This window comes from Elgaria multicarinata, chromosome 2 (genome assembly GCF_023053635.1).
Source record: "Elgaria multicarinata webbii isolate HBS135686 ecotype San Diego chromosome 2, rElgMul1.1.pri, whole genome shotgun sequence".
NCBI classification, from domain to species: Eukaryota; Metazoa; Chordata; class Lepidosauria; order Squamata; family Anguidae; genus Elgaria; species Elgaria multicarinata.
Window position 1 is genome coordinate 47,976,594 of NC_086172.1, and position 13,106 is coordinate 47,989,699.

A 13,106-nucleotide genomic window follows, 5' to 3' on the forward strand; every position below is an offset into this window, starting at 1 on the left:
AGGGAGAGGAGAGAATTTGAAGAACTCACCTCCCTTCACTTCCTTCAGCTCCCACTGGTTCTCAGTCCCTTCAGGTCCAAGGAAGGGCAAGGCTGGATCCAACCCAATGTACTTACAAAAAGGTTAACTGTTCAAAGATTGCAAAATAAAATATCTGTGCTAGGGATAAACAACAACTGGTCTTGGAGTAAATCTGGCCTCCTGAGGACTTCTGCCTGCCCCATCCTAGTTACCAACTCAGCAGTTAGGAATGGAGGCTGGAGAGAGTAGCTACTATGGCAACAGGAGTTGTTAGAGGAACTCATTGAAGGAAGATGGGGAGGACTTGGCCCTCCATCTCCTATACCTTCCTGAAAACTCTGTAGGATCTAATCAGGGATCTATTTGATTATTTGTCATTGTGATTTGTGATTTGTCAAGTGTTCGTGTTTTGTTCCATGTCATACAATAATAAAATGTCCTCAGGCTTACATTTAAAACAACAACAATCCACACTGAAATATTTCAATCATTCAGAGAATGCTGGTATTCAGGAATATAAAAATATCTAATGATCTAAGAGAGAGAAAATCACTGTGGCACCTTAATCTTTGTTGTGTGGAAAGAGCAGTCCACCTGTGATAGCTGATAGGAGATTGGGAAGCGAGATGTCACAAAATTTCTAAAGGCGTAATTCTATGCATGTTTAGACAGAAAAAAAGTACTACAATTTCCAGCATCCCCTCCAGGCAGCCATGCTGGGAGTTGTAGAACTTTTTTTTCTGTCTGAACATAGGATTGTACTCCAAATTACCAAGAGAGTCAGTGCATGTCATTCTTTTCAGCATGAATTCAGTGAAATCTGAGAGATGAGATATTACTTATCTTCCCTCTTTGCATCACCAGAGTGTCTAACCAATAGGGTTGTAGTAGTAATGTCATACTTAGGTCCTCTGGGAAGAATTTACTACAGTCAGCCAAAACTAGACTAACAACTGTTAACCAGAGGACCTTCTTTTCTGCTGCTCCCAAACTATGAAATAGTGTGCCGGGAGAGATTCGTCAACTTAATAGTCTTTTCGAATTCAAGAAGGCTATAAAGACTGATCTCTTCTGGCAGGCATATTGTATCAATTTTATATGTTTTTAATCAGTTTTATGTATTTTATGGTATTTGTATCTAATATTGTTCCCCACCTCGATCCAGAGGGAGAGGCGGGTAAATAATAATAATAATAATAATAATAATAATAATAATAATAATAATATGTTGATGCGCTACTAACTTCTTAACAGATGTGTCCCATCTGCCCCCTCCCCTTTTATCTACTCTTGGGACTGATCCAGGAGAAAATGAGGACAAATCTGAACAGCGGAAATGGTGCTTCATGTGCCATTTTAGCTACAGGTCTGTCATTAGGATAGAACTCCCATTACTGATTCAGTTTTGGAAGCTTATCAAAGAAACAATTATGTAGGCATAAGATAATGGTGGATCATTCTTGATCCTCTCCTGTAGTAAAACATAGATGACATCTAACATAATCTCTTTTAGAGGAAATGCTTGCTGTAAAATATGCTCTCTGGTGGTCTCCAAATGCAATGAACCTGGCATATATACAGTTCAATGATACTGAAATACCAGTTATTGAATACTCATATTATGGTGAGAATCAGTATCCTAGAAAAATAACTATTCCATATCCAAAGGTATGTTTATTTTTATTTTTATATGGCTTGACTTTGTTGAATAAGTTTTAATCAAATTTTAACATAGAGATGCTTAGATTTCTCGGATTTAGCCACCAAATGTCAATGATTTGGGTTCAACTAAAAATGGATTTAAGTGTTGTATATTTTGAAAAGAACACCATGAAGGGCCCGATCCATCCTTTCCACTATATATACTGTTGGACACACTTAGCCCCCCTTTTAGCTTAACTCTCAGCATTCAAAATGGCTGCTTATATGGAAGGAGGAAGATGAGATTGGTAATCGCAGGCTCTTATGCATGCAGGAGCAGAAATATATGCAGGAAGGGGAAGAGGGAAATAAAGCTGGGGACTGGATCATCCCCTTAAATATTTTTAAAGAGAAATGTTGCCACAGTGGGGTGGGGAAGAGACTTCTATTATTTAGTGTCTACAACTGGTTAGGCTAATGGATGTATGCCTGCTATGAATTTGGAAAGCAACTTGTGGCCCTCCAGACATTGTTGGACTCAAACTCCCATCAGCCCCAATTAGCATGGCCTATGGTCAGGGATGACAGGCATTATAGTCCAACAATACCTGGAGGGCCACAAGTTCCCCACCCCTGACCTAGTCTTAAAGGCAGCCTATTAATGCTGTTCTAAATAAACAAGAAAACTCTCTTACTGGAGGAAAAGCGCTTCCGTGTACGCATTAAACCGAGAGTGGAGGACTTAGGGCATGTCTACACCTCCCGGTGATCCAGGAGGGAGGGGGAGGATCTCGTGATATGCTGATCACGAGATCCTCCCCCTGCATTCACACGCTGTGTGCGACGTCCAGGGAGGAAGGAGGACGTCGCGCCTGCACTTTTTTTTTAAGAATACAGGAGCTGGAGCACACCTGCGCTCCAGTGAAAAAATACCCCATCCTCGATGGCCCTGGACTCTTCCCGTCCCAGCTCCTTCCCTCAGATGTCCCCCGCTACTCGTGGGGAAGAGGGAAGAAACTGGGACAGCAGGCCACACCACCCGCGGTCCTTGGGATCATCTCAGGACCACAAGAAAAACCAAGAAAAAAGGGTATGGCGATATCCCGGGGAAATGGAGGGATGATCCCTCCCTGCTCCTGGGATCCCCTGTGCATCATGTGGACACATAGGGACGATACTGGGACAATCCCCGGGATATTGCCTGGTGCAGACATGCCCTTAGTGGCCTCGCATCAATGACTTGAATAAACACTGGTTGCTTTCAGCTCCAGTGTGCCAGCGCAGTCTTATGGGTCTTGACAATTGGGAGGTATGCCTTCAAAATTTAGGAATAAAAGAAACTGCTCTGGCTGTCTAGGGTTCCAGGGAGGAGTCTTTTTCCCAGCTCTACCTGGAGATGCCAGGGATTGAACCTGGGACCTTGTACATGCAAAGCATGTGCCCTGCCACTGAGCTACAGTATATTGTAGGTATAGTTGCTTAAAGAATCACAAAGCCTCTAGGATTACAGTGAGGGATTCAATAGAGTGAGGTTTTCCACTTTTAAAAATATGATAGAGAAATGGGTCGTGGCATCGCAACACTTTAACTGCTGCTCTGTTTTGCCAGTCTGGAAAAGTGGTAAGAAAAATGTTATGCAAATCTGTTTTCATTATTATTATTATTATTATTATTATTATTATTTATATAGCACCATCAATGTACATGGTGCTGTACAGAGTAAAACAGTAAATAGCAAGACCCTGCCGCATAGGCTTACATTCTAATAAAATCATAATAAAATCATGTGTGACTGAAATAGTTAAGGATAACTTTTAATTTAAAAAATAAACATCTGAACTTAATACTCCAAAAATTATTCTGAATAATCTCCAGATACTTTTTTCTTTTGAAGGCTGGAGCTAAAAACCCTACGGTTAGGGTATTTGTTATAGACACTACTAGCCCTGAAAGTTCAGCTCCGAAGGAAATACCTGCTCCAGCCATGATAGCATCAAGGTAGTACGTTTTCACGATTAATCTTTTCTCCATCTTTTCTTTTCTTTTTTCTTCTTTTACAAGTAATAGAATATTATTTTGAACTATTAGACTTGGGATATTTTTTGTAAGGCTTGTTTTCTTGCAGCAGTTCTTATTTATTCTGTGGCTCTATAGAGTATGTTTTAGCTTTGTACTGTTATCAGAACACCCACTGTGCGATCCTTAGTGGGGTGAGGGGAGGGGAGTTGCGAAGTGTCAGATCCTGTTCCACTTCCAAGCCATTCCTGGCTCAGACCAGCCAGAGCAGGAGTGGGGACGCTTTCCTGAGCTTTGGCAGATCCCTTTCGCCCCTGGAATCTCACCACCACCACCATCAGCACCACCATTGAAACCAATTTGGTGTGTGTGTGTGTGAAATTAGCTGCACCAGTTCCAAGCTGGCAGAGCTAGGGTGGCCATGTGTCCTATTTTACAGAGGACAGTCCTCTATTTGAAGGGCTGTCCTGTCAAATTCCAGTTTACAGATAAAGAACCATAAGAGTTGTGTCCCATCAATAGTTAGCACCTGGGCAGCAGGCTGAACAGACTATGATCTCAGACTGTGGTGAGATGTAGTGAATTTCTATTTAAATTATACTAATTGCATCTACACATACATGGGCCGTTGCAGATTTGATGCAAATCACTGCCTTCTTTTGTCCTCTTTTTTTAGCGATGCATTTCCTCTTTTTGGTGATTCTTAAGCAGCTTAAGCAGCTACACTAATCAGGAAAGGGAGAGCCTTTGGATCGAGCAGAACCAAACTCACTTCCACCACACTCTGTCCCAGGAATGCCCATTTTGGGGGCCTACTGCTGGCAGTAAATTTACACTCACAGAGCTTCCTATGGGTCTGGGCCTGGCCAAGCTATCTTGCTACCGAGGTGAAGGACAAGATGACGCCCCCTTCATCCTCCTGCAGAAGCTGACTGGACTGACGGTTGAATCTTACTTCAACACTGATGAGAGGACAGCACTTCATCTCATGGCATCAGGCTAGCTTAGGAAGTTCAGGGTAGGCTGTCTGGAAAAAAACACATCTGCTGGGCAGTGGGGGGTTGCAGCCACTATCCCTTGCATACCAGCCAGCACCTGCTGCCTGAGACAACTGCCTTAGAGCTCCATCACACCAGCGTTTTATCACACTTTTGTCCTGCTTTGTTTACTGTTTTGCCTTGTGACCCTCACATGACATCATTACTGTCCTGCAGTCATCTTGCCTCTTCCCTTTCATTTTCCATGTTTTTCTGAGGCGAGGAAAGTGTATTTTTTCTGCATGTGGGATAAAACCACCCTTCCGTCCCTGTGCATTGCCATTCTTGCGCTATATTGCAGAATGTCCCTCCTTGGGGGCATCTGTGTTGAAGGGCAGTCTTGCTGACAAAAGTGGAGGGCAGGGCAGTTGTCCTCCAGCATGCAAAGTTGGTCGAATGAACATCTGCTGCTCCAACCCTACTCTCATTGTTCTACCACCCACCCGTTTCGACTTCCCTTTTTTTCTTTTTTTTTGCGTGCTTTAAGACAACAAAACCAGAGTGAGGGGGGAGAAGACACCCATGTCCATCAACCACAAGAACCAATGAACTGGAGGGGGAAGGAGAAGGGGCAGGGTAGGGTGGCGATACCAGGAAGCATGAGCTGGCACATGTGGAAAGGTAAACAAGGCTCAAGTTACAGGAAGCCAGATTCCGGCTGGACATCAGGAAAAACTTCCTGACTGTTAGAGCAGTACGGCAATGGAACCAGTTACCTAAGGAGGTCGTGGGCTCTCCCACACCAGAGGTATTCAAGAGGCAGCTGGACAACCATCTGTCAGGGATGCTTTAGGGTGGATTCCTACATTGAGCAGGGGTTGGACTCGATGGCCATGTAGGCCCCTTCCAACTCTGCTATCCTATGATGCTATGAAGGCAAAATAGTGCAACAATGCATGCATGTGAAAGTGCCCGGCGCTTGACGCACTAATGAAACAGTGGTGGAAATCATGGATGCATACCAGGAAAAAAAAGTAGGTGTGATGGAGCTCTTACTCCAACTTATGATAGGGCTGGTTCTGCTGTAGACATAATGGAGTCCTCTGCATCATAACCCCCCTTGCCGGGCTATCAGAGGGTGATAAGATTACTCTAACCTGTCATAAATCTGTTATTAATACAATAGCATGCATTAGGAATCCCTTCCTGTATGCCTAATACAATCTTATGGCTAGAGGCAGGACAAATCACTGTGGAGGTACGAATGCTGATATATAAGATGAATTCCTGGTTGACGTTTTGTCCTATGGGTCTTGCCCCACTGACTTTGACTGACCCATTTCAATGCAAATGGAAAAAGGACACTATTGACCAAGCTGCAGAATTTGGGCTTCTCGACTGATGCCATATGGGTTTGGGGATACACTAAAGCTAAAGCAACTATCACACAGCGAATCAGAGACATTGAACTCCAAAACCACCTGAGACTGACTGTACGCCATCCCAACTATCAGGACTACGTAGGATCATTTACAATGCCAAATTATATGTCAATCCTATCAATTCCCAAATACAGGAAAGCTTGTATGTTAACCAGATTAAATATACCTTCTGCGCTCCCGAAGGCAGATATAATAAGATCCCTGTTCAAGAGTGAATATGCCTTTGTGACATGGGAATTGTGGAAACTGAAGCCCATGTATTACTCCATTGTCCTTTTCACCGTGACCTCCGCAAATATCTTATTACCCCAATTCTTTTTTAAAAAACCAGGGAGATCTGAAACATTTTATATTAAATACCTATTATCTGATTGGAACCCCCTGATTACACACAATGTAGCACGATTCTGTGCATCTGCTCTCACCTGCAGAAAAATTATGATAAATCAAGGATAGTAAGCCTTTATAGAGGTACCATTACTATTATGTTTATGACATCTTGTGTTTCAGATACATGACTCTTGTTCCCCGGTCTTTAACAGGATTGCTTTCATAATAGTTGTAATTGTAGTTACTTTAACCTGTTGGTTAGCGACTCTTGTCTCCTTGATCTTAATTTGGCTTGCTTTTATAATGACTGTATCTTGCTCTTATAATTACAGTATTTCTAGCTATTTTTAATCTGCTGGTCTATGACCGTAATAAATTTGATTGATTGATACAATAGCATGCTGATCCCTCCTCTGCTCCCTACTGCACTCATTAGCCCTTTTCTCTCCCCTCTCCTTTTCAGTGATCACTATGTCACTTGGATTACATGGGTAACAGATAACCGAATCTGCGTGCAGTGGCTGAGAAGGATCCAGAACTTCTCCCTATTAGCCATCTGCGACTACAACAGCCACACCAGAGCCTGGAACTGCCCAGAGGTAACCATTTTCTCACACAGCTAGTATTTAAAGTAAGAGTTGCAGACGTCACTTCTGGTAACCATTCATAATAACGGTATTACTTTTGTGCAAAAGGTGAAAAAGCATGTTCACAACACTAAGTTAGGTCCAAAGTTCCTGTGAGTAGAGTTTCTCTACTCCCAGTAGCCCCTAATGTAGGGGCAAGGAAGTAATTTTCACCAGTTCCTCCTCCAGAATCTACTAGTTCCAAGCCTTTTTTTGAATCCTTACATGTTCACAGTATATAGTTTTCAAAAACATTTATGTAATTTTAGGTTACAACAAAAACCCAAACACCCTGTTCAGATGACACACTAAGCTATGGTGGTTAAGCATTTTGACTTAACGTGTCATGTGAACCATGACTTAGCATACCGGGTGAACCATTCCTAACCGTGGTGTCTACACAACCACAGTTTAAACATGCTCACTAACCATTTGCAGCAAAAGGGTTAGCGGCCTAACCAAGGCTTAGTGTGTTGTCTGAACAGGCCCAATACGTTGTCAACAATTTATCGTCCCACTCTGGTTTCAAAATCACCGGGGAGACTGCTGCTGCTGCTGCTTCTGAATTCTCTGCTGGCTTGTGTGAAAGAAACCATCAATTTCTCACACCTTTGGGAAAGGATGCTCAGTTTTCAAACACCTCCTCTGAAGAGTCTTCTTGAGGTGCTCAAGGTAGGGGAGAGAAGAGACCAAGCATTCAACCTTCTATTGGCTCTATTGCACTTCTAAGAACTCTTTCTACTGTCAGCAAGTCACAGAGCCTTAAGAAGACCTTCTTAATTGTCCTATGTCAGACCCCTTTATTTTTTTGGCAGCCCTCCTTATACCTGTAGTCCCATTAATGGGCTTATGGCACTTGCCTTGTTTTCACCATCGTTAGCAGAGGCCCTGATAATGATCCACATGGCACACAGAGCTGGATATTGGGAAACCTATTGGGCCAATGCTTCACGTTCAGATTGTCCCTCTGAAGTGTTTTGCTGGACTTGGTCAGCAGCTTGGCAACATCAGGTCCTAACTCCAGTAACAATTGCAGTCCTCAGCATGTCCTTACCTGATGAGAGGTGCTGCTGAAACCCCTATCATACTCTGTTTTTAAAGTGCTTTTATCATATCAATCCGTGCACCGATGGTTAGTTAACAGAGTGTGAGCAGATGGGAGAACTCCATTAAGCTGTGTTTGCTCAAAAGATCTCGGTGAGAATATATTTCCATCTGTTACTCTGTTTTCCGCTTCAACCGGAAGTAGTAATGCATAGGAAATGGGGACTACTTCATAAACTGGGAGATAATAAAAATGCAGCTGTCAAATAGTGCCAGGTGATATGGTCCTGCAGACCCAGAAGGGTGCACTGAACTTTATATGTATGGTCATGAAATCAGTGAATCTGTCCCAATGAATAAAAATGAAACATAGGTAAGAATTTGCGCAATCAATCAGAAGACCTCCAAGGCCACCAATACATTTGCCCTAATTTTCAGACGTGAACAATCTTATAGAGAGGTCAGTTAGGGATGCTTACAGAAATTAAATGATGGGCATGCTTGCGCTTTTCACTTGAATTAAGCTGTAGCTGTGCTTAGTTTTATATGGGGCCAGCACCTTAGTTGAGTGGAAGGTGTTTTATGGGCAAATGCACTGGAGAGGGTGGCATTGCGTTGGCTATGTTGCTAATGGATTGGAGAAAAGCCTCTAGAAGCAACTCATATCCCTTTGCTAGGAAACAAGGTGTGTTATTTTATTTAGAACACAATTTCCAAGCAGGAAATGCAAAAGCCACCACCTGCTTTCCTTCTTGTCCTATAATTGTAGCTTTTCATTATATAAAAGAGGTCTTGCCCCTAAGGTCCTGTGAGGGGACCTCAGCACGAGGTCTTCTAGTCCCCAACCCACTGTTGGTGTCCCTCCATGCCAGCAGGCAGTCCATCACTTCCTCCTCCCATATATTTCTTTCCAGACACAGTGAAGGGTAGACGGACTACCTGCCAGAGGACAATGATGCAGGTGATAGTGGTCTCCACCAATGAATTCTGGATGGCCACCATTGTGCAATTGCCGACAAAGCTATACAGTGATGTTGTTTGGGACACTGTGGGCAATTACAATGGTGACCATACAGTTCTCATCAGAGTCTTGGAAAAGTGAACTCAGGGCAGCAGCAGCAGGAGTGGGCCATTGACAACTACCTAAAGATACTGCCTGCTGACTCCTGGCTTGACTGTATTTTAGTTTCCTACTAGGGCCAGCCCTACCATTAGGCAGAGTTGACACAGCTGCTTCAGGCAGCAGATGCTGATGGGAGAGGAGAGATGATGGATTGTTGGAGAAAAGAATTATATATGCTGCATGGCCAGCCCTATGGCCCTTAAGTTAGTGCTCAGGTGTGGTAGAGGGTGCTGTCCCATTACCAGTATTGAATTAAGATTCGGCTCTTCATCTAGTTGGCTTCTGTATGTGGAATTACCTTCGCCTCAGGCAGATAAACAGCCTTGTTTCCTATTATAAGCTTGAAAGCCAGATGAACGGTCTTAGCTGATAGACATAATCCTCAAAGCTTCCTGAGCACCTTCCTCTTTCAATACAATTATTGCCAATTTCAACTGTTTTGCACAATACTGTACTGAGCCTCTGGAAGGGAAGGCATAACCCTGGCTGTTGATGAGATGCAATGTTATGGATTTTAAACATGCAAAACACTTTGTTCAGAGAGCAAATTTACTGAAAACATTTCACAGGGCTCCAGACGGTTAAGAAATGTTTAATCAATAGTATTTAATAAATCTAAAAGAAAATAAACATGTTATATTATAAATCAACTGTATGCAACCTTGTCAAACATAGCCTACTAATAGTTTATTTTCATTTAGCAACCAGAATGCTAAACGTCTGAACCATACATTAATTTAAATTTTTGGCAGTACGCTAAGAACTTCAAAAGTGAATCATACGCCAGGGTCTAATGCACATAGAAGACTTTTAGAATATCAGTGTAATTTTACACAATTTATAATAGCATACTTTCAGATTTTGTAAATTCAACTGGTTAAGTGTGATGAAAATAACAATTCAGGAATAGTGAGGCTGTTCTGCAAGTGCCCTCAAGTGTGATTATTACTTTGCTGCCTGAGGCAAAGAACGTAATACAGCCTTATTCTATGTACAGAAACCATAACACTGACAGTGGGCATGGCTAAACGTGGCAATATCCCGGTGATCGTCCCGGGATCGTCCCTGTGCGTCCACATGATGCACAGGGTATCCCTGGAGCAGGGAGGGAAGATCCCTTCCTCTACCTGGGATATCGCCCTACCAATAAATTCCGATTTTTCCGTGATCTTGGGATGATCCTGAGGCTGCAGAACGTGTGGTCCGCCATCCCGTTTTTGTCCCAACTCCTCGCGTGGAGTCGGGCGCCGGGCACAGAACTCCTCAGGAGCTCTGTGCCCATAGGGGGTGGGGTAGGGGGAGCGGGACCTCTTTTTTAAAAGAAAACACCTCACATTTTGCGCAGGAGCTCTCCTGCACTCTTCTCCGATTCAAAAAACAAAAACAAAATGGTGGCTCACGACGTCCTCTTCCTCCTGGGACGTCGTGAGCCACGTGTAGACGAGGGGGACAATCTCGCAATCATAAAATCGGGAGATCATACCTCTCCAACCGCCTCGTCTAGCCATGCCCAGTGTGACAGCATCCTCCACTGCACCTGAGGGCGACAGGCTAGCTTGGGGATGCAGTGCAGGCCACACGGCACGCGCAGTTCTGCCTTCCAACAACTTGTCACTGCTCTTCACAGCACAGGATCCATTCAAAAGTTGCAAAGCTACTCAGCTCTTTTTACGTTGTCTGTCTCTTTGCCCCAAGAGTCTTTAAGTCAGTGTTCCTCAACCTGGGGATGCTGGAATTGTGGTGCACACATCTGTAAGGCACCAGGTTGGGGAAGGGTGCTTTAAGTGTTCGAATGCCTACAAAGAGAGGAAGAAGAGTGGGGAAATTCCCAAGTAGAGCCCAGGTCTAAGGAGTAGGATGTGCGGTGTTGGTCCTTAGAAACTGCAGCCAGTTGTCCCTGTTCACCTCTGTTCGAACTGTAATTTTGTCTCTGGCCTGTTTTAGCAGCCTCAAGCTGCGACAATGGGCAAGGTGCTGTGGCCTGCGAATGTCCGCACAGCTGGAGCTCTTAGAGTTTCTGAAAAAAATCGGAGGGTTGCGGAAATAATTTGCAGACATCTTCTGGATCTCATCTTGTTTTTAAAAGCTACTTGTGGAGATTAGTAATATGCATTTTGCAGGTGACATCTGGTATGATGTGGGCATGATGTGGGCATGATGATGCATTTTTGTGAACCGCCCAGAGAGCTTCGGCTATTGGGCGGTATAAAAATGTAATAAATAAATAAATAAAATAAATAGCTATGCAGATACCTGGTTCACACGATGCTTCCAGGGGAGAGATTCATATGGAGTGCCTGCATCATATGTGATGTTGTCTGTATGATAAGGAGGAGGGGACTGCCTCAACTTTTCTGCCCCATGAAGACTGCTGCCACCCAAGAAAATGTCTAAACCAGTCCTTAGCTTCCAGTGTCTCTATTTGATTGAAAATTGTTCTCTGTGATATGAACGGGTTCTTTCACCTCTGCCACACATCATGACACTGTTGTCTTGTTTTAATTTTGCAGAATCAGCAGCGTATAGAAGAGAGCCACACAGGATGGGCTGGTGGAGTATGATTTTTATTACCTTTAAACTTTTGATTTTGTTAGAAATATTACTTAGCTCTTAATAGATCTCTATGCAGAAGGATTTCATTTTGCACAGTTGTTAATCCATGCATTTACACAGATTTCTGTTCACCACTCTGCTGCTAAGATCATCTTCTTGCCTCTCCGCTCTGACCATGTTACTCCACTTCTGAAATCTCTTCATTGGCTTCCAATTCACCTCAGAATCCAATATAAACTTCTCCTGTTGACCTACAAAGCTTTTCACTGTCTAGCTCCTTCCTGTCTTTCCTCTCTCATCTCACACTATTGCCCCACTCGTGCTCATCGCTTCTCTGATGCCATGTTTCTTGCCTGCCCAAGGGTCTCTACTTCCCTTGCTCGGCTTCGTCCATTTTCTTCTGCTGCCCCTTACGCCTGGAACGCTCTTCCAGAACATTTGCGAACTACAAGTTCAATCGCAGTTTTTAAAGCTCAGCTAAAAACTTTTCTTTTTTCTAAAGCTTTTAAAACTTGGTTTTGATCTTACTTTTATACTGTTAGTTTTACTCTACCCTGTGCCTGTTTGGTGCATTCTCTTCCCCTTCTTATTGTTTTATTATGATTCTATTAGAATGTAAGCCTATGCGGCAGGGTTTTGCTATTTTTATTGTTTTACTCTGTACAGCACCATGTACGCTGATGGTGCTATATAAATAAACAATAATAATAATAACTTAATTTTAAAAAATGTTGATCTGTAAAAAAATACATTAAATTGAAGTAGCATTTAAGAAAAAACAAGAGGACCAAGAATGTATTTGCATATTACAGTTATGAATATATAAATATTACAATACATTCCCATTGGTATATATGGTGTGTGTGTGTGTGTCTCTCTCTCTCTGTGTGTGTGTGAGAGAGAGAGAGCATTTAGTTGTTCTTAGCACCTCTGAAGGAACTAAAGAAGTTTCCTCATCATTTGCTGATAACGTGATTTTGGCATTGGTATAAAAGACAGATGTACATAGCAACTAATTATACCCTGTACAAAGTGTTCATATGTTCACTAATGAAGTATAGTATTACACTTTTATGAAAAAAGTATCTTACCGTATTTCTTCGATTGTAAGACGCCATCGATTGTAAGACGCACACTAATTTCAGTACCACCACGAACAACAAAAAACCTAAGACACACCCGCGATTCTAAGACGCACCCCATTTTTAGAGATGTTTATATGGGAAAAAAGTGTGTCTTAGAATCGAAGAAATAGGGTAATATGGAAAAAGACTGAGGCCACAACTACACATGGCATTGAGAGATCTGTGAATAGGTTACCCTACTATTTTTT

The 13,106-nt window shown here is 42.8% G+C and overlaps 2 protein-coding genes across 2 annotated transcripts in view; one reads left to right on the forward strand and one right to left on the reverse strand.

The window, feature by feature from the left end:
• Positions 1-13,106, reverse strand: part of GCA (grancalcin) — a 216,414-nt gene that overhangs the window by 95,359 nt on the left and 107,949 nt on the right. The gene's annotated exons all lie outside the window — the stretch shown is intronic.
• The window catches only part of FAP (fibroblast activation protein alpha), a gene marked incomplete at its 5' end in the record, with an annotated part of 63,244 nt that overhangs the window by 15,997 nt on the left and 34,141 nt on the right, over positions 1-13,106 (forward strand). Inside the window, 4 exons of the mRNA XM_063118314.1 lie at positions 1,535-1,689; positions 3,557-3,660; positions 6,891-7,026; positions 11,731-11,775. Coding sequence (XP_062974384.1) covers positions 1,535-1,689; positions 3,557-3,660; positions 6,891-7,026; positions 11,731-11,775 — 440 coding nt within the window. The remainder of the gene's footprint in view (positions 1-1,534; positions 1,690-3,556; positions 3,661-6,890; positions 7,027-11,730; positions 11,776-13,106) is intronic.